Source organism: Mchenga conophoros, linkage group LG11 (genome assembly GCF_057382185.1).
Source record: "Mchenga conophoros isolate Kocher_MC1m ecotype Shallow Benthic linkage group LG11, M_conophoros_male_GT1.1, whole genome shotgun sequence".
Classification (NCBI taxonomy): Eukaryota; Metazoa; Chordata; class Actinopteri; order Cichliformes; family Cichlidae; genus Mchenga; species Mchenga conophoros.
The window spans coordinates 27,370,800-27,391,008 of NC_140536.1; the positions used below are offsets into that span (position 1 = coordinate 27,370,800).

Below are 20,209 nucleotides of genomic sequence, written 5' to 3' on the forward strand. Positions count from 1 at the left end.
GTGGATTCAGCTGACGGCTTGTGTCAGATAGCTGTCCTCATTGCTTGATACTTACCTCATTCTGTTCCGCCTCAGTGTAAACAGATATCCGGGATGGAGCTGATGAAACTTCAGCCCATTGCAGAAGGTTTGCCAAACTGTATACTGAAACAGGTAAAAGCTGTAGAGGTCCTGAATGAGCCAGAGGGCCTAAAGAACATCTCCAAACGACTGAGCAGGGGACAGCTAATGGCCATGCTGGTAGGGGTGAGTTCTTCATGTTTCTTCATTTCATCACACCAAATACATTGTGTCTTAAACAAAAAGTATGTATTCTTTCTTTGATTTAATTTCTAAACATATTCTTAAAAGAATTAAATGTTTTCCTGTAGATGCTTAAGGAAATGCATCCTCCTGCGCTGGTGCCAAAGTTGTCTTCCCAGTTACTTAACGTCGTTTCTATTAACATTTTGGCCGATGCAAATGTCACCTCTTTGGACCAAGTGACAAACAAAACTTGGACTCGGTCACAGGTAGTGATGCTAAGTATGCCTTAGGCAGCTTCTTTGTATTATTTTGTTGAGTTTTCTAATTTATTTACTGTTACCATCCATGCATTGCTGTAGTAAGTATATGACTGATTTTGTGATTTTCTCTTTTTACTCAAAAAATGGTGCCACTTGTGGTGTGTTCTTACTCAGGCAGCATACCTGGCAAAGAAGATGGCTGACCTAAAACAGCTTCAATTTAGGTGAGAGAAGTATGCTGCTGACAAAATATCTGAAACTCTTTTTGGCAAAAAAAAATCCTTCTAATAGAAAAACAGAAAGTGCATCCAAAGAATTTATTCACCTAATCGTTTCTACAGTTTTTGCTTAAAGCACTTGACTTTATTACTTGATTCATCAGCAAATCTCAGAAATATTTCTCTATACCTGGATATTTGCCACAAGTGGTAACATGACTTAACTGTAACAGAAAACATTGTATTCATTTAAGATTTAGAGCTCTCTGTCTAAACTTGTCCATATAGGTTCTTGCTGAAGCACCTGAATTGGCCTATTGACTCACTGCCACCCTCATGGATCATTTTTATTGGCAGTCCTTTGACCTTTTTGAAGGATTACAAGTACAGAGAGAATACATTACTGCCTTAGAGCAACCTGTCAATGTTATTGCTTTTCATTGAATGCGTAATGCACGTGAACAGATTGCAGAGCTTATAAATAGTACAAATATGCTGCTGAGATTGTCACTGCAAATATAAGAATAGACCCAAGTTTTTATGTTTATGCAAAGTCTGACAAATATTTGTACACAGAAACGGTTCATAGAATATACATGCATATATATATATATATCTATATATATCTATATAGATATATATATATACATATTAGTGCTGTCAGCGTTAATCTTGTTAAAATAACTGCATTATTGCGGCAAATCTCCATTAACGAGTTATTGCGGATCGCCCTGTGCGTGGGGCTGCACGGCATCAGTGTGTTGGCACAGTTAGCTCGTTAACGCATTAGTCTACAGCTCTTTGGCCCTCACTTTCTGCCATGTAAACGCAAGTGTTTCACTTACATTTGTGACTTATTTGATCATATCTAGGAGCACCTGTGTGAATGCAAAGTACAACCACATTAAGACCAAGAGCCCCCAGTACTGATATGTTTTTTTTTCTGCAGACTACTATAAAATCTAATTCACTGCACCATAAATTTCCTTACTACTTAATTTTATTCATTTAGTTGTTTCTGTGAAGCTCTTTAAGATTATCGTGTGATCTTTACCAAAGCCTTTAATGCAGGTTTACAATTTTCTTTGGTGCTTAAGTTATTGTCATGTTCTTGTTACTGTGTTTGTTGCTCCTTCATCTGAAACATTGTTGTCTAACACAGGAAGATGCGTTCGGTCCTTCAGGGCATAACCTGTAAGATGATTAATGAAGCTCCTGACAGCGGTGTAATGGAAATGGCTTTGGCCATGGCAGAGTCTCCAGAGTGGCTCTCCAAAGTTCAGGTAGGTATTTACTCACACATAAACATCTTGTCTTTACATAGTGTGTGCAGTCCGCACAGAATAACTATTATAACAAACATGTTTCTAGGCAGGATGTGCTGCCAAAAAACTTTTTGCAACTTTGGTGAAAAAGAGAGCAGACTATTTCAAAACCATCACTGAACAGGAACTGGATAAGATTCCTTCAGCTTTGCTTCTTCACCTGCTGTAAGCAAATGGTATATTTACTAGTTTAAAGTTTGTTTAGATTTTTTTAAGTTTGTGTTGAAATCTGTTTTCTCATTCCTTTTATCGTAGCCCTTCAGATGTGGACGATTTGCCTAGTTCTGTCTGTCCTATTTTCCTTGACAAGATGGAAGAAGCCAACATCAGCTCTTTGCCTCTTAATTCCCCGTCTCGTCCTGCACTCACCAAGAAAGCCCTGTTCTGCCTAACCAATGTACACTCAAGGATACACATAGTAACAATAAGTATTATCTGATAAATTGATCCGCTTGTTCAACAGCAGTTAGAGATGTCTGCTGTGTTTTTGTAGGGGACAGATTTATCCAGCCTCACCGGTGGTGATCTGCCCAAGCTAGGGCCCCTCGTATGTGAGCTGCAGCCTTCCCAGCTGCGTCTAATGAACCCTGATGTCCTCAACTCCGCTTTCCAGGAGATGGCTTCCTGCAAACATATTCCTCAACAATACAGGGCAGATATCATTAAGATGGTTCACCAGACCTTTGGGTAGGACACCCTCCTAATGAGCATTAAAGTTAATACAAAGAAGGACCATAGACTGTATATAAAAGATGCACAAAGCTTCCAGAAAAGTTATGGTTCTTACTGAATATAACATGAAGTTTTTATATATATATGTATATATATATATATATATATATACATATATATATATATGCTTTCTTTTTGAGTGAATAAGGGGAACAAAGCCAGTGTGCTTTGTGTGTGTGACATCCAGCTTACATACATACATACATACATACATACATGTTTTGTATAGAGCCAAACAAAAAAGCTAAAGTAGTAGTCTTGTGTACTTTTTTAAAACATCTGTAGAAATTCTTCTGATTGGACCGAGGACACTGTGGAATCAGTCGGTCCCCTTCTTCTTTGTGATAAGGTTGCCACGTCTGCTCTACCCAACAAAGTGCGTATCTGCCTTGTCCATTACATGCAGCTCATCTTGTGTTTGTTTTTGTCATGTTCATTATTAAGTCACTCAGAACTCAGAAGTGACTCTCCTGCTTGTGATTAAAAATGGATATATATTTTCAGTTTTTCTTGATGTTGTCCCTCTCTGTATCTCCGTTAGCCTTGGATGAAGGATGTTCTTCGTTACATAAAGTCACTGTCCTCTGATCCTTCAGATGCCCTGAAAAAGAAAATCTTTGCTCTTACCACCACTAGATCAAATGCAACACGTAAAAAGAGGGGTGAGAAGGAGGCGTGCTTTATCTGTTTTGCAACAATTCAGTTTTATATTTCTGTTTTTTGTAGTTCTTGTGTCTCTAACAGCAAGAGCAACACTGATCATGGTAATAGCAGCGTAACTTTTTATTTGAATCTCTGCCACAGTTTAGTTTTTAGTTTGAATTAAAATACATTTTATTTAAAGTGGTTTTTAAAAAGCCTTATGATTATATTGTCTATACCTGTAGAGATCCTGAGAGAACCCACTGAGAATTTGATTCAAGAACTGGGAATGGATAATGTGTACTGGTCAGCAGGAGAGCTGGATAAGATGTCAAACAGCACTTTCCTGGCCACTGTAGAAATACTTGGAGAAATCCCGAACTACAGTGCAGATCAACTGGCTGTGCTCAGCAAAAAAGCTACTGAGGTACAGTGAGACACAGTCATCTTGGTTTCGTTCATTCGCCAGTCTGTTTTTTCTTTCCAGCATTTCTAGTTTGAACAGTTGGCTTTGATTCGGGCACTCACAGTGAGATTGCCACAGTAATAAAAAGTTATTGTAAATCAAGGTGGAACATAAAAGATTTTTTCCACTTTCCCACAATTAATAATAATTAATACAGCTTCACTAATGAAAGTTAAGGTGTACATTTTGAATATCAATATTTTAATATTATTGAACCAAGATCCAATTGAGCAGTTATTATCCCTGTTTGTCTTAACTGATAAACTGACCTAGGTATAATTTGCTCCGCAGCTTAATGGAAGTTAGAGAGGAATAACGTCTGTGTAAATATCCAAACAAATAAAACGCTGCACTCTTCTGGTGTCAAAATTAAAACGCAATCTGTAACTTCTTAAGGTTGCATTTGCTGGTCTGTATGTAGAAATCCTATATTTAGTTATTTTGTGTTAGTGTGAATATTTCTGTATATTTCTTTAGGCTTTTGGCCCCGTGTCACAGATGAACGAGGGCGTGGTCATACAGCTTGAATGTATAAATCAGGGTTTTTCTAATTCTGACCTGGAGAATCTCCCCTTGCCAATGGATATTGTAGAGGGAATTTCCCGCTGTGGGTGGACTCAATCACAGGTGAAGCATAGAAACAGCATTGCATGCTCACCGCTATATCGATTACACACATGACATGACTCATGTGCCAATAGATGGAGTCGTTGTGGAGGGGAATTGCCAAATATAACAATCTGAAAGCGCAGCAGCTGGGAGCTGCAGAGATGGTATCACTGAACCGGCTCATCTGTGGCCTGAGCTCCAGCGAGATCAAACAGCTCAACATCAGCGCCTTCAAGTTTGTCCACCGCACATCTCACTTTTCATTTTATTTAAGTCACCCATTTTTCCAGGCTCTTATTTTCACAGATTATTTTTTGTTAATCTAATGATCCGTGACTGCCCACAGCCCATCTCCTCCCACCTCTGCAACTTTTGAGAAGTGAAAATTCAAGTGATATCCTGTCATATGCAGATAAAAGAAATCTTAACCTCTGCCACTCATTCAAGACTTTTTAAAAGTTTCTTTTTTTTTAATTTTTAGCTGTGATGTCTTCTTATTTCTGAAGCAGTGATCATAAATAGTTCATAAATACTTTCTTTCTGGTCAGGTGCATAAACAAACCTTTTTTTAGAGTAGACTCGTTCACAGGTAGTGATGCTAAGATTATTTTAACTTTAAAGAGCTGCACAATGATACAGAGTCACAATTGCACGATGTGTGAAAGTTTGTGTTTGTCACAGGAGGGCTGTGGGCTCGATGGATGGTATTAAGTGCTCCTTTCAGATTTTACAGCAATTAAAAACTCTAGCTGTGGCTGCATTTGGGAAACCCAGCACCTGGACAGAACCACAGGTTGCAGACTTGGGCAACATACTTGGTAAGATAATATCTGCAAACAAAAAAAACCCCCATTGGAATATTTCATAGAAATACCTGTAAAGTGTCACCTGGGAGAGAAATTAGCTTTCACTTTTGGTAATGTTTTCATCTGTGTCCCTAAGCTGGGCTGGATGCATCGGAGCTGGCTTCTTTGGACCCATCTGTCTTTCCATTTGTCAGCAGGACGTGTATCCCACTCATCCCTCCAAACAATTTTGCTGTAAGCAGCTTTTTATTTCCTACTATTGTTTTTAAGCTAGAAGCCAAACCTAGAGGCCAGATTTAACAAATACATTCACTCGAGTGTTGGGCCGTGCCGAAATAGGCCTACATACAAAAACCCTTAATTGATATTTTTACCAATATTTTATAAGAGAAAATTTGAGCTCAGGTGGACTGAGCTCAAATGTATACTATGTTTTACTTTTATTAGGCTCACTCCATTTCAAAGCAGATCATAAAAATGTAATTAGTTACAATAAGGCAGATAAAGGTTTTCACAGGGTACAGTGAAAGACAACAAATATTGTCATTATGAAGAGGATAAATGCATCACTAATAACATTGAAATTAAAGTTCGCTTGTTCTACGTGTGTGAATATATGTCAGTACAAATTTTAAATGCAGGACTTTTATTTTATTAAATGTTGTATGCCTGTTTTCCCTGCAGGTACTCTCTGCTGCTCAGCTGGAGGCCCTTGGGCCTGACAATGCAGCAATGGTGACCACTGAACAGCGAAATCTGTTGAATAATGATCAACTTGACACAGTTGAAACGGCTCTAACTGGTTTTCGTAACCAGGCACAAAGAGCTGTTCAATCAGGTAAAAACACAAATTTGCACAGCATTTAATTCCCACGTTCTTCGTCATCTAAATATTTTGAAGTATTTGGAACAAGTTAAATTTCATCCTGCCATTAAACGCTGCCATGTAGGCTTGGCTTATTCTGAAAAACCTAATTTCAGAGTGTTTTCAACATAAATATGACTTAAATTGTTTATTAACAATATAATAACAATTATTATGATATATTTATATATCAATATGTAAATATTAGACTTTAGTTTTAATGACCTTTGAATATTATCACCGAGAAATCTTTATATTTCACTGCTATGTCCAGGAGCTCCATCGCTGGGTGCAGAGGGGCTCTCAGCCTTCATGAAGCCCCTTCTCTTGCTTCTCATTGGGTTTCTCCTGCTGTGAGTCATCACATCCATCTGCTTAAGCTAATTACAGACCTATATTAATAATAAAATAAAATAAAAATAAACAACAGTTCAGCAATTCTTCAGGTTTATTTAGTGTTGAAGACGTTTGCACAGATTGATGTTTTATGATAATCTATACATGTTTGTGACTGTAGCTCACACGATTAGATGACCTTCTGAGATGTGTTAGAGTTCCTTTACTGTGTTATGTGTTAATAAGAAAATATATTTTATTAATTGCAGAGAAATATTTCATGTTTAATTTTCAGATGTTCTCGGTATGAGACTGTTTTTTGAAAAGTTGATATTTACTGACAAAAACCGAAGAATGATTCAACTTAATAAACGTTATTGTTACGCCAGCAGCCAACAGTGAAGTTTGTTGAAAGAAATGACCAAGTTACAAGTGACTTTTTTTCCCTCTTTCTCTGAAATGATTGGTTTGAAATTGTTTTATCAATGCTAAACACGCACAGGGGAGAGCTAACTTTGACAGTTTTTTTTTTTTTTTTTAAAAACTGTTAGCTGTCTATTGATATTATTCATGGATGGTGGTGAGAAATAGCTCAGAACTTGCAGCCTGTCTGAACGTTAATGCAAAGTTACAACTGAGGATCACATTATGAAATCACCCACATGTAGACGTTCATTCAGCCTTTCTAATTTGAAGACAATTTTGTTTTATGGCTGAACATCTTGGCTTCAACCTTTCCAAAACCAATTAAATTCAGTTATTTGTATTTTTTCGAGAAAATGGAAAAAAAGAAAAAAAAAGAAAAACCTAAAACAAAAAAATACCCATGTTTTAGAAATAAAAATACCTTTGCAAATGTAAATATGCAAAATAGTCTGCAGTTAAAAGCAAGTGTTTGATCTTTGTGAGCTGCCAGCCTCAACAAGAGAGTGATCAGCTGAAAAAGTATAGCAGCTCCTTTAAAAACAAAACAAAACAAAACAAAAATGAAATCCAACCAAAACATCAGGACAGAAAATACAAACATCCATCTATGGTTTATGGTTTTAATACATGAAAGTTCATAAATCCACCCTACAAACCTCAGCTGTGAACTCTATTTGATTAAGGTAGGATTAAATTTATTGGGAGTATTCTTCAGTAGTGACAAAACCTGAGGAGGTGCAACATTTGTTGAGCTACCAAATTAATAAATCTGCATTACATCTGTACTGAATAAACATCCTCTAAACAAGATAACCAGGCGTCTCGATCAAACTGGCACTTATTCCTCCTTTCAGATTTTTTTAGAACACTTGTGTTAAACATGCCGATTTTGCAGTTTCTCTGAACTGATGAGGAAGCTACGTTGACACCTATAGGTGAAAGAACCACGAGAGAACGTGTAGTCGGTTATGGGGAACAATAGTTTTAATCTTTTAGCCGTTCCAAGGACTTTAGACAAAATGCATATATAACAATCTTCCATTTACAGTAATTCCATAAAGCAAGATTTAGGTAAACATATGGCCCGCATACCAAAAAACAAAAAACAATTTCACTTTCCACCTCTTGCTCACTGAATAAATTACTCAATCTGATATAAATACATTCAATTTATAAGGAATTAAACGTTGATTTCAATGCATCAGAAAGTTGCACCCCTACAAATAGTGTGTCTGCGAGTCAGATTATTGCTTAACATTTTCCAAAGCATAGTCAAAAGTTCTTAGAAAAATTTCCAGAAATTTTTGGTCCGCATTTATTTCAGCATCTAAATGTGTAAAGACTTCAAGGATAATATCAATAACGGTAATATGTGGCCTTTAAGTGTACATTATTTTAAGTTAAGTTTTTTTTTTTCTCAAAACTAATCCCAAAGCACCAATGCTTTATTGCACATATGCAGTAAAGTATTGGTGGCCTTAATTATTGCTGCTTTCATTCAGGGATGACACCACCATGATTCCACTATATGCAAGCATATATTGCAAAGTTAAGCGAAAGCTAATGAAAAACTTTCAGCAGTGTGACTCAAAGCAAAATTCAGGGGGAATCTTCTAAAAGTACAAACGTGTACTTTTCCATTTCAGCTCAGTGCAGAAATAGTCAGTGAAAATAGTCAAGAAAAGCGAAATTTAAGTATCTGTAAATTGAAACTAAAATGTAGAGAAGCCAGCGGCTGCAGTTTAAGCTGGGAATGAACTGAAAGAGACAGCATGCTTTGAAAAATGACTGGCAATAAATTCAAAGAAACGCATCAAAATCACTGCAACAGTTTGCTTTAAAAAAAAAAAAAGGAAAAAAAAAAAGCATATTCATTCAACGGCCATCGTTATCACAGCACGGTTAGAACAGTGTTCACCGGCCTCTGCAGGCACATGATTGTGAGGGAAACAGACTAAACTCTAATTTCATTACATTAACTAAACACAGAAGCACAGCATCAGATCCTGAGTGTCACAAAAGCTCGTCTGGAACAATGAGAATCGCATCTGAACATTTCACGTTTTCAGACTATATTGGTAATTTTTGGTAAAATCAGAGCAGAACTCGCACTTTAACCGGTACTCGGTAACAGAAAGGCACTTGTGAGTACTCTTAATCATGACATATTCTTCATGTTTGCCATCTCAGATCGTTTTTCCTGCGTTCCTCGCATTGATAAAAGCCATACCGTGAGTTCTGAAGTGTGTATTCAGATCTGTGACCTTGTCAAAGTGTTTACCACACACCTTACAGGCCAGTGCTCCCTCCTCCTCTTTCCCCTCTCCTGTGGAGGGCTGAGTGGAGGGTGATGCTGGTGCAGAGCCATTCAGAGAACTCTTTTCCTCGTGGTGCCTACTATTTCCAACGGAGGGTGACAGGTGCACACTGGGTGCTTGTTGGTTGTCATTGACCACATCTCTCACTTTGTGGGTGATGAAGCGATGGCGTGACAGTGAGAAGGTGGATGCGAAGCAGGCGCCACACTGGAGACACTGCAGGCCACCGTCGTCCATGCCTCCGCGCCTGTGCTGGCTGATGTGCTCCAGGAACGCCACCTTCTCCTCTGAGGTGAAGCCGCAGACGGCACACCGAAACCCAGACTCGGGAAGAGAGGATGGAGCGAGAGCTGAGGAGGAAGAGGACCGTAGCTTCTTCCCCGGACTACCTCTGTCTGTGGACTCTTCATTCTGCTCCACCTTCACGGCTCCTCTCCGTCTCTTGCGAGCCCCCAAACTGCTGTCCTGTTCCGATGAACTGTCAGCTTCATCTTCACCACTCTGAGATATCAAGATACAAACTTTAGTAAAAAATACTTACTGTTTGACTTCTTGTGTGATCGGATTACTGCTGGCTTACCATTGTGGTTTTCTGGCTTGCAGTTTCTGTGCTGTGCCTCAGCTGAAGGTGCCTCTCCAACATCGTTCTGCTGCTGAAGGTTTTCTTACCTTCAGTGCAAAACCTGCGCGTGCACACGCACACGCACACACACACACACACACACACACCAAATTACAGTCATAACTGTCCTCTGTTATGACTTCATACATTTAAGAGTTTTTAAAGTTAGTATTCAGGAGTTTACAACGAGCTTCCCAAAACTTGCACTGGGGACCAGGGTCTGACAAAAGTATATGAGGTGCCCAAAACATGAAAGCTTACAGGCTTGTAAGCTTTCATAATTGTGGAACAATTAAACCTTCTGCTCAACAATTTTTGTGTCACCACATGAAATCAGTGAAGTCTCACATTGCTTCATACACATACCACCTTTAGATTCAACATCTGGAAAAAGTACAATGGCAACATTATTTAAAATGAGTCTGTTCATGCTTATCCAATTCCTGGTGAACTCTGCTGTTCACCTGCTTCCTTCCCCATTGCAGCCTACTTCAACAAGTCAGCCTTATTCACATCAAGCAGGATGCAGTTGGGAATTTGGGAGTCTGCGGGGAAGCACACTTGCCTTTGCAAATACGTACACTAATGGGCACAACTGCGGTACCATAAATTAAACATTAAGCAGTGTAGAGTTTACAGTTAGGATGAACCTACAGTGGACATTATATAAGTATATAAATCCCACATTAGGGAGTAATGGCTATGGTGAATCTTTATAAAGCCTACAACATAACCAACACTGTTACCAGCTAGTGGGGGTGTGTTTGATGTGCACCACAATAGAAATCAATAAAATGCTAGTTAATCCTTCAAAAAAAAAGGTAAATGGTAAATGGCCTGTATTTGTATAGCGCTTTACTAGTCCCTAAGGACCCCAAAGCGCTTTACATATCCAGTCATCCACCCATTCACACACACATTCACACACTGGTGATGGCAAGCTACATTGTAGCCACAGCCACCCTGGGGTGCACTGACAGAGGCGAGGCTGCCGGACACTGGCGCCACCGGGCCCTCTGATCACCACCAGTAGGCAACGGGTGAAGTGTCTTGCCCAAGGACACAACGACCGAGACTGTCCAAGCCGGGGCTCGAACCGGCAACCTTCCGATTACAAGGCGAACGCCCAACTCTTGAGCCATGATCGCCCCACAAAAAAAACAAACCAAAAAAAAAAAACGTTGTGGGGTAAAAGTTGTTGGTTGTTCCCAGTCTAACATGCAGAGCAAGTACAAACAAAATAGGAAGGCTATGGCAAACAAATTTTCTGATATCTGTGAGTCCTTATTTTGAGGTTGTGATTATTATTCCTTATACTGAGGTGATGATTGTTATTCTTTCACTAATAAATTCAAAAGCTGTGGTCAAAAAATAACCAGAAATGCATAGGATTCACTGGTACTGAACAGCGGGGTTTTCCATTCCTATAATGTGCATTTAACAGAAAAGAAAAAATTCCCTGGAAGTAGAGGTTGGGTGGGGAAGTTACTCACTGGCAGCGAAAGCTGCGGTTCATGGCTTTGTGCTTATCTCTGATGTGACGCCTCAGACTGGAGGTGGTTGTGAAGGAGCTCTCACATTTGTTGCAGGGAAACTTCTTCAAAATCTACACAAAAAAATTAAAGGATTTGATTAAATCAGACATTTTAAACCAGTGATTCACAGCCAGGGGTGCAGAAACAGAGAGAATGCAGAAATGTTTTAAATAAATGAGTAATGGCCATGCACAGAGGCGTGCTGATCGATTCACATATCGATCGTATTAATGTCAACGCTGGTTCAGTATGTATCCCACTGAACTGTGTTAATCATGTTTTTTTCTTCCTTTCCAAAAAAATGAACTGTGAAAAACCTCTGGATCAGCTTCTATTGTTTAAATGTGCTATAGATAAAATAGATGTGACAGTCAACACAGAAAGGTTCAAGGTCTCCAAAAACCCAGTTTGAAAATACATGAAAAGCTGAAAAGTTTTATTATGTCAATCAAGTGCATATGTAAAACCAAAAACTGTCAAAATAATGTGCTCATGTATGAATCAGTACTTTGTATCCAGGAGTGTGGATAAACAAATTAGGGGTACAGACACTCTCATGTTCACACTTATGGCCAGTTTAGATTAACCTAACATACATATCTTTGGACTGCTGGAGGAAAGCATAGCACCCACACCCTCAGTCCCCCAGCAGCTTTCAAGCCACAACCTTCCTGCTGTGAGGCAACAGCAGTAACCACTGCACCACAAAGCTAACAACAACTTATAAATGCTTAACTGATGTTGAATCTGTAACCATTTCAGATGTGATTATAAATGAACTCATCTGCATATTTATCAGCACACGGTGCTGTGATATTTGAGGCTTCCAAACCTTGCCGTGCAGTTCACCCATATGGGTAATATAGTCCTCCCGGTCCGTGTAGCGCGTGTTACAAGATGAACACCTCCACCCTGAAGGGGTCTTCATCTTTTCTGGCTTCACCTTCTCTTCTTTGTCTTTACGCATCCATTCATCTCCATCAGAGCTCTCTAATTTCAGAGAAGCACCACCTGGAAGCAAAGGTAGCTCTCCTTTTGATTTGGGAGTCTTGTGGGTCTGATGGAAACAAGAATAAAGTTTGATTTTAAAAAGTTTTTTTTTAAAAAAATGAGTAAGTAGAGGACGAGATTTTAGCACTACCTCAACTATAACAGTTATACCTTGAAATGGTCCAGCAGTGAGTTCCTCTGAGAAAACAGCTTTGTGCACGCGGGGCATTTAAACACGTGGACCTTTTGATTGGTTAAATGAGTGTCAAAGTGGGCATGCAACAGGGGTTTGTGGGTAAACACTGTGTCACACATGACACACTTATAGATCAGCCTGTGAAGGAAGAAATTCGGGGTAAAGAAACAGAAAGTGATGCAATAAATCCGAGCGTGAACACTCAGACTCTGTGTGCTGCACATACATTGGCTGTCCTTCAGGGAGCCCCGGATGCTGGGCAGTGATGTGGTTCTGAATGCTGGGAGCAGATTTGAAAGCCATGGGGCAGCTGGGACACTTATGGAACATGTCGCAGTGAGCCTGCTGGATGTGAGACTTCACTGAGTTCAGACCTCCAAACACCACCAGGCAGCTAGAACATCTGGAGAAGAGAAAAGTTAAAAATAAATAAATAAAAAATCAGCAGAGTGGAATCATGACTGGTGTAGCAGTGGTTTAATAAACCAATCACATGGGGAGACGTCACACCTGTAGCCAATACGGCGGGAAAAGTGCAAGCAGGTCTCGTCCACATGTGTTCTGAACTGTGCCTGCTTGGCTGTGCCCCCACACTCTGGACACACATGTGGAGAGGAGCCTTGATGGATGCGCTGATGAGCTGCTGCACTGCAGCTGTTGGGTAGCAGCATGGGAGGCGAGCACTCGGAGCACGACTGGAAACAGGAGAAGCCAAAAAGGAAAGAATTAAGTTTGAGTCCATTTAGCAAGTCAAAGAAATTTAAATTCAATTACTTGACCCTCTTCCATACACGATGGAGACTTACGGTGCTCTGTGCTGGCTTGATTTCCTGGAAATGTTCGGCTACCTCTTCTTTGCTGCAGAACTGAGCCTGACACTCAGGACATTTGTTGCCTGTGTACTGCACTGCTTCTGCTTTCTTAGCTACTGCTTGATGTGCCTGGGGTGCTGCCTTTGGGTTGTTCTGGCCTAAAAGCATGGTGTTGAAAGGATGGAAGAGGCAGTTAAAGCACATCCAAAAATCAAAACAGTGGAGTGGAGACAAAAACATTCCCATACCAGCTGCTGTTGGTTCCTGCTGGCTGATCATCTGATCCACAGGCACTGGTTTCATGACCAAGTGTGAACACTGCATGATCAGGCCTCTGTCCTTGTGCTCTCTGGCGTGTAACAGCAAGCTACACTTGTTGAAGAAGGCCAGCCGTTTGGCGCAGTGATTGCAGGTCACCTCGATTCTGAGCGAGCGCCGGTCATAGTGCTGTGCTAAACTCTGCTCCAGGGCAAAGGCGTCACCGCACTCCAGACACCGGTAACCCTGCAGGGGATCAAACATCCTCTTTCTCAAACTGACATAGAGCTATAATATTAAACAATGCTACAGCTTTGTTCTAATGAAAAAAATACTCACTTTGCATTACATGTCAGAGTATGAAAAATAATCCATTGCGAGATATACTGCCCACATTTTCTGTCCTTTTTTTTTTTTTTTTTTTTTTTTTTAAATATAAACACGCTCCTAATGTCAGGATTCCTGCTTTAATCAAGCTTATCTTCATTTTCAGCCGTGTTAACCTGATAACGTGCCTCTTTACATAACATGACTAAAAGAACTACTTTCAACCCTTGATTAGCAGTCTGTGATTGAACGGTGAAACAATCATGATTTTCTTAATTTAATCTAATTGCTTAGCGCTATAGACTGTATATAAATGATGGATATAGTCACTGTGATGTCACCCGTTGCTTTGTGAAGTCTTGTTTTCAAGCCTGAACTTTAGCATTTAGCTGCCTTGTTTTTGTATTGAAACCAGACGTCACAAGCATCAAGCTTTACACATCTAGGGAACATTCAAGACCAGCTTTTTGAATTCTGACAAAACTGTAAAGAAGTGAAACTGGTATTCTCTCACCATGTTATACACCAGGTGGTGTTGTGTAAGTGAGTGACAAAAATTAACCATGTTGCTTATTAGTAACTAAAGTTGGTAACTTCTTCAGGGTAAAACCACTGAATAAGAGTTTGCTACACTTCTGATTAACTGCTGGCAGAGCACTCTAGGTCAATGTCCCTGCTGGATTTTTAGTCTTCCCTCACGGAGAAGAACTTTCCACATCCTCAGAAGATCTACTCTCATATGTGAACAGTCAGTGACGACATTTAACTCCAGATCCTCTATCAATGACAATCACCTCTCTGTTGTTGTTTGCATTTCCACCTCAGACATTTAATCTGACTTTAATGCACTTCAATGAGAAAAATCTAATCTGTTTTGGGCTTGAATAAGAAAAAGAAGCTGAAAAACTGCAGATGTAGTGATTCAACTACAAGCAAACAGCATTACTACTTTGTGAATAAAATGTTCATGTTTTTGCAAAATTTCAAAAACCTTCAGTTGTTTCTGGGAATGTTGAATTTCCACTTTTTTGACACTTTCATTGCTTAATTGTAACATCTACTCTTACCAGTAGCTGTTTAGCGCCCGGTGGCGCCAGTGTCCGGCAGCCTCGCCTCTGTCAGTGCGCCCCAGGGTGGCTGTGGCTACAATGTAGCTTGCCATCACCAGTGTGTGAATGTGTGTGAGAATGGGTGGATGACTGGATATGTCAAGCGCTTTGGGGTCCTTAGGGACTAGTAAAAGCGCTATATAAATACAGGCCATTTACCATTTATAAAAGAGATCAAATTAATACTGTGCAGAACTGAGTTCCGCTTTTAGACTTAGCTTATTGACCTCGAATGATTTACAAAAATATCAAATGCTTCATTTAGCTGCTGACCAACTAATTCTTTAATTTCTAAGAGAGCTTACCTGCGCAGGTAGAGAAATGCCCCACGCTGCAGGAAGAGGGGCGCTCAGATTTGGTTTATAACTGGGCAGCAGGTTCTTGTTATTCAGGATTTTGTTGAAGGCTTCCACTAAGTTGGTCTGGCTCTTTGATATGATGGCCCCAGTGCTGTTGACTATAGATGCTGGCCTGCTGCTGCTTTGAGGGGGCAGCAGAGGTAAAGAAGCAGGTAGTGTCACCCCACTGTTGAGAGTTTTTTGGCCCAGGGTGCGCAGGTTGCCTGTACTCGCACTGACTCTGGAGGAGGAGGTAGTAATAGAGGGCAGAGCTGCAGTTTTTGTGATGTTCACTGCTGTGGGGGAAACTTTAGGCCTGGCGTCAGCGGGGGTTTTCTCTCTAACTGTACTCGCACCTTCTAGTGTGGCAGCGCAAGCATCCTGCAGCATCTCCACTGCAGTCAGCTGACTTTCTTGCGGTAACTCCCTTTTGGCTCTTGTGTTATGACGCTGTGGTGATGGTTTTGGAGCAGTCACACCCTTACTGGTGGCTCTTCCGCTTCTTTTAGGCGCCACACCAGTGACAGTCCTTGTGATGCTGCCTGTGGGCATTTTGATTTTAACTTTGAGTGGTCGCAGTGGAGGTGAAACCGTCTCTGTGGCGCTTGCAGCATCCTCAGTGTCAGCATCACACTTCTCCGTGTCTAAATTTTCCCCATCCACCTTTTCACCCATTCCTTCACTGTTACCCGGCTTGTCTTGCTGACAGTCCTCACTCTCCATGTGCTCCTCCTGATGGTGGAATTCGTCATGGTTTGCAGTTAGAGCTGTTGTTGAGCCGGGATCAGGGCTGCTGCTTCTATTTTGGAGTAAAAACCCTGTCTCACTGGGTGGTGGGCTCTCAGGCGACTCCCTCTCATCAATCACATGTTCTGGGTATTTCTCCTCTTGGACTGATGAAGAGCTGGTGCTAACATGTGGGAGGCGGTCCTGGGAACTTTGAGGTGAGGGTGGAGAGCTTGGTGTGGTAGGCAGCCCATCCTCCTCGTGTTGGGGTTTTGGTTTTCTGGAAAAAGTGAGCTTAGGAGGATCAGAAGGCCTCGTTTCAGGAGACCCAAGAAAAGTAGGTGGTAATTTTGCTCTGTATTTAAACTTAGGAGGTGGGGCCATTACAGATTCTGGGCTCTCCTGGATCACCAGCTCTGGTTCTGAGTCATCTTCATCTGTGTGCATAACATGCTTGATTCCGGTTTCCATGCTGTCATTTTGTAGTGACGGTGATGATAGTGTATTATCTCTGAGACAAGTTTCATCCTGCTGAGGGGAGTGAGGAGAAAGGTGATCACTGACAGAGGCTGGGGAAGGAGGAGATAATGGGGTGGGAACACCAGCGGTTGGCGACTTGAGGTGGAGAAGGGGCCTTAAACTGTTCATAACATCAACCGCATGCTGGGAAGATCCAGGCTCAGGCCTTTTATCGGTTTCACTGTCACTTTCACTCAGTGTGGACCTCAGAGGTGAAGCCTGGTGCCATGCTTCTGTGCTAGACTGTCCCTGCCGGCTGGAGGGAGATTCCTCAAAGCCATTAGTCGTCTCACCCTCCAAAGCAGACTCGGAGGGGAGTCTGGGACAAAGCTGTGAAGTGATGTCATCCAACTTAACGTGCACAGGAGAGGCTAAGGCACTGCTTGAAGGATTGTCTGTTTTATCCCTGGCAGACTTCTCTTCCTCTTCAAAAGACTCTGACCGCACTGTGTTCTTAACAATAACACTGACCACAGGAGGCTCGCTTTGAGGGGCAGGAGGGTCGGCAAACCTTGAAGGAGATCCACTCTCTCTCCCATGAACGTTAGTCCGGGCCTCATCCCGTTCCTCGTCTGGACTGGACTGAATGGCCTCTTTGGCGTCAATGTCAGGAATGTCAAACGCTGCCAGCAAATCATCAAAGTCGGGGGTCTTCATATCCCCCATTGCCACTGCAAGAAAAACCAATTAAAGCAACAAATGAGTTGGAACAACTGATTAATTTAGTCAGGACAAGCTGACACAGATAAACTACAAAGGTTACACATTTATGAAGATGAATATATATTAATATACACTGATAAAGCTGCTCCTTATAAAATTCTAATAAACTACATGTTCTATATTTACTAATCAGAAGAGAATCCCTAAGTGTTTGTTAGATTCCACATATACCCCTAATCCACATTAAACTGTAACTTTAATTCTGGTAAAATGAAAGTTTAAAGCATTTAAACGTAGCATTCAGCTGAAAAAAAATAATACAGCTTGTTTTGTTTTTTTTAATACTGAAGGTTTCTTTGTTTTTCTGTACCCTTTTTGAACATTTTACGCAGAATTCTTTACCAAAAAGGGAGAAAAACAGGAAATTGGTTGTTGGCAGTGCTTCGATGCCTCTAAGGTCTTTGTGTTGGTTGTATAATGTCCATGTAAAAGCTACAGATTATGTGTAATACTCTCTGGAATTTTTATTGTTTTTAAATCTCAACCACCAAATGCACTGCCACCAGAAAAATCCCATATGTGATATTCGTTTCACCAGTTACTCCCAGTAAAGTAAAAAAATAAAATAAAAGAAATCTGCACAGTTGCTGCAGATTCGTCAGCTGCACATCCATGATTTGAATCTCCTGTTCCACCACATCCCAAAGTTGCTTTATTAGATTGAGATTGGCTGTGGAGGTCACTTGAGCACAGTGAACTCCCCATCCTGCTCAATAACCAGTTTGAGATGATCTGAGTGGTTGTCCTACTGGAGGCAGCCACCAACAGATGGGCATAAAGAAAATATCCCCCATAACGTTAAACCACTACCAGTAGCTTGAATTGCTGATACAGGACAGGATGGATCCATGCTTTCATGTTGTTTAGCTCAAATTCTGACCTAACCAACTAAATATTGACGCAGACAGCATTTTTCTAATGTGTTGTCCATTTTTGGTGGTCGATTTTAGCCTCAGTTTCCTTTTCTTAGCCGACAGAGCAGCACTCAGAGTGGTCTTCTGCTGCTGTAGCCTACCTGCTTCAAGGTTCAGTTTGTTGTGCACTCAGAGATGCTCTTCCGCATACATTCTAGGGGTGGGGGGAAAAATGGTTCTGTGTAGTATCGTGATATTTTGTTTGCTAATAATGTATCGATATAGGGACAGCAGAAATCGATATTTTGTTACAAAAAAGGTTTTTGTGCTCTGACTTCAGAGCATGTTGATCCTTTTTCTGAGCAAGAACCCTGACATTCCTTCACTGTCCAAATGTGTTTAACTTTTGCGCGGAAAAATCCTAGCAAATCAGATCATCTAAAATACTCAGAGCATGCTGTCTAACACCATCAACCACGCTACATGCTAGGTCACTTATTAAATCAATTCATTCTGATGCTCAGTTTGAATTTCAGCAGGTCGTACTGAACATGTCCGCGTGCCTCTATGTGCTGAGTGCTGTCACGTGAGAGGCTAGATGGCTATTTGCATAAAAGAGCAGTAGAACGGATGTACCTAATGAAGTGGTCGAAGTGTATGCGCTTAAAGTATTGACCAAAGTTTGATTGCAATTTTAATGAATGAATTATCTGCTCTTCTAGACAATAAAAAGCGTATAAACACTTACCTGTACTTCACATATCTCAATATCACCAAGTCCAAATTACACATTTATATGAATGCATGGTTTGACTGTACGTATTCACTTCAGAATCTCAAAAGTATAAAGCAATTAAATCCAAAACAGCGTTAAACTTTAGGTCAAAGATTTGGGATACCATTTCTACTTGCTTTAAACATGCAAACTTCTGTTTTGTCCACAACAGCTTGCAGGTTTACGCTGACTAAAATCGAAAACAGTTGGCGTGAAAAGGGGTTAGTCAAAGAAAAACTCCAAGAGGAGAGACTCTACCGGTGCAGAACAGCACATTTAAAAAAGAAAAACACGGAAACTACTGCACAATTCTCACACCATCAAGTCAAACTTCACAGTCGTTTTGCAACAAGTGTGTGCTACTGCTAACAGCTAGCTACTTTAGCAGTTACCTGCTAGCTGGCCTTCCTAATGAAAACACACCAACTCTCCTTAAGCAGTCCAAATAACTGGAGCAGTGCAGCACTCGGGTATGCGGGCTCTAACCCATCTTATCCGCTGCGTGTTAAGTGTGCTAGCATTAAAGAGGACACGAGAACTGTAATTTAATTATGTTACCTGCAAGTTAGCGAAGTTGGTTCCTCACTTTGCACTTGGTGTCATACGTGTTTGCGTCATCAAATGCGACGGTGAGCTACTGGACCAAATAAAACGCAGACGTCAGAAAGTGCCCTCTGTTATCTCCCACAAAAGAAAACAACTAAAAAATAATTCGGTTATCGACTTCGTCTTATTTACACACTATGATGTGATTCACAGCATTTTAACATACAGTATCATCAGTCCATTAGGTGCTTGTTCAGGTAATTGTTATCGTAAATATCGAATCAGCCAATCATATGGCAGCGGCTAAATGCATGTAGGCACGTAGACAGGTTCAAGACGACCCGCTGGAGTTCGACCCCACCATTAGGTTGGGGAAGAAATGTAATGTTATTTCAGAAACTGCTGACCTACTAAGATTTACCGCACAATCATAGGGTTCACAGTGGGCCGCTGTTCTGAGTGAAAATGTCTTGTTGATGTCAGAGTGCCCAGACTTCTTTGGGATTGTAGGAAAGCAACAACACCAGAAATGATCAATCCTTAGAACTAAGATATGTAGAAGAGTACCTCTAAAGACAGAACATGCCAAAGCTTAAAGCAGATGGGCAACAGCAGCAACACTGGGCGCCA

At 40.7% G+C, this 20,209-nt stretch overlaps 2 protein-coding genes across 11 annotated transcripts in view; one reads left to right on the plus strand and one right to left on the minus strand.

Moving 5' to 3' along the window:
* riiad1 (regulatory subunit of type II PKA R-subunit domain containing 1) overlaps positions 1–7,034 on the plus strand; it is an 18,980-nt gene extending 11,946 nt beyond the window's left edge. For all 9 annotated transcript variants that reach the window (XM_085292081.1, XM_085292085.1, XM_085292086.1 and 6 more), the window contains 16 exons: positions 76–246; positions 372–512; positions 681–730; positions 1,887–2,007; positions 2,096–2,214; positions 2,305–2,446; positions 2,543–2,736; positions 3,067–3,157; positions 3,323–3,443; positions 3,669–3,850; positions 4,367–4,516; positions 4,591–4,733; positions 5,180–5,316; positions 5,441–5,538; positions 5,989–6,142; positions 6,444–7,034. In XM_085292081.1, coding sequence (XP_085148207.1) covers positions 76–246; positions 372–512; positions 681–730; positions 1,887–2,007; positions 2,096–2,214; positions 2,305–2,446; positions 2,543–2,736; positions 3,067–3,157; positions 3,323–3,443; positions 3,669–3,850; positions 4,367–4,516; positions 4,591–4,733; positions 5,180–5,316; positions 5,441–5,538; positions 5,989–6,142; positions 6,444–6,526 — 2,097 coding nt within the window. In that variant the 3' untranslated portion in view covers positions 6,527–7,034. The remainder of the gene's footprint in view (positions 1–75; positions 247–371; positions 513–680; positions 731–1,886; positions 2,008–2,095; positions 2,215–2,304; positions 2,447–2,542; positions 2,737–3,066; positions 3,158–3,322; positions 3,444–3,668; positions 3,851–4,366; positions 4,517–4,590; positions 4,734–5,179; positions 5,317–5,440; positions 5,539–5,988; positions 6,143–6,443) is intronic.
* On the minus strand, positions 6,452–19,728 carry znf687a (zinc finger protein 687a). 2 transcript variants are annotated; one of them, XM_085292080.1, is made up of 11 exons: positions 19,592–19,728; positions 15,404–17,352; positions 13,653–13,908; positions 13,399–13,562; positions 13,103–13,287; positions 12,819–12,995; positions 12,568–12,730; positions 12,239–12,463; positions 11,365–11,477; positions 9,830–9,932; positions 6,452–9,750 (listed from the first exon to the last, which is right to left on the minus strand). In XM_085292080.1, exons 2-11 carry the CDS (start codon positions 17,345–17,347, stop codon positions 9,118–9,120), a joined length of 3,963 nt encoding a protein of 1,320 aa, XP_085148206.1. In that variant the 5' UTR covers positions 17,348–17,352; positions 19,592–19,728; the 3' UTR covers positions 6,452–9,117. The 2 variants fall into 2 exon arrangements, with proteins under 2 accessions (XP_085148206.1, XP_085148205.1); XM_085292079.1 differs by having other exon boundaries at positions 13,399–13,908.
* Positions 19,729–20,209: the final 481 nt, after the last annotated feature.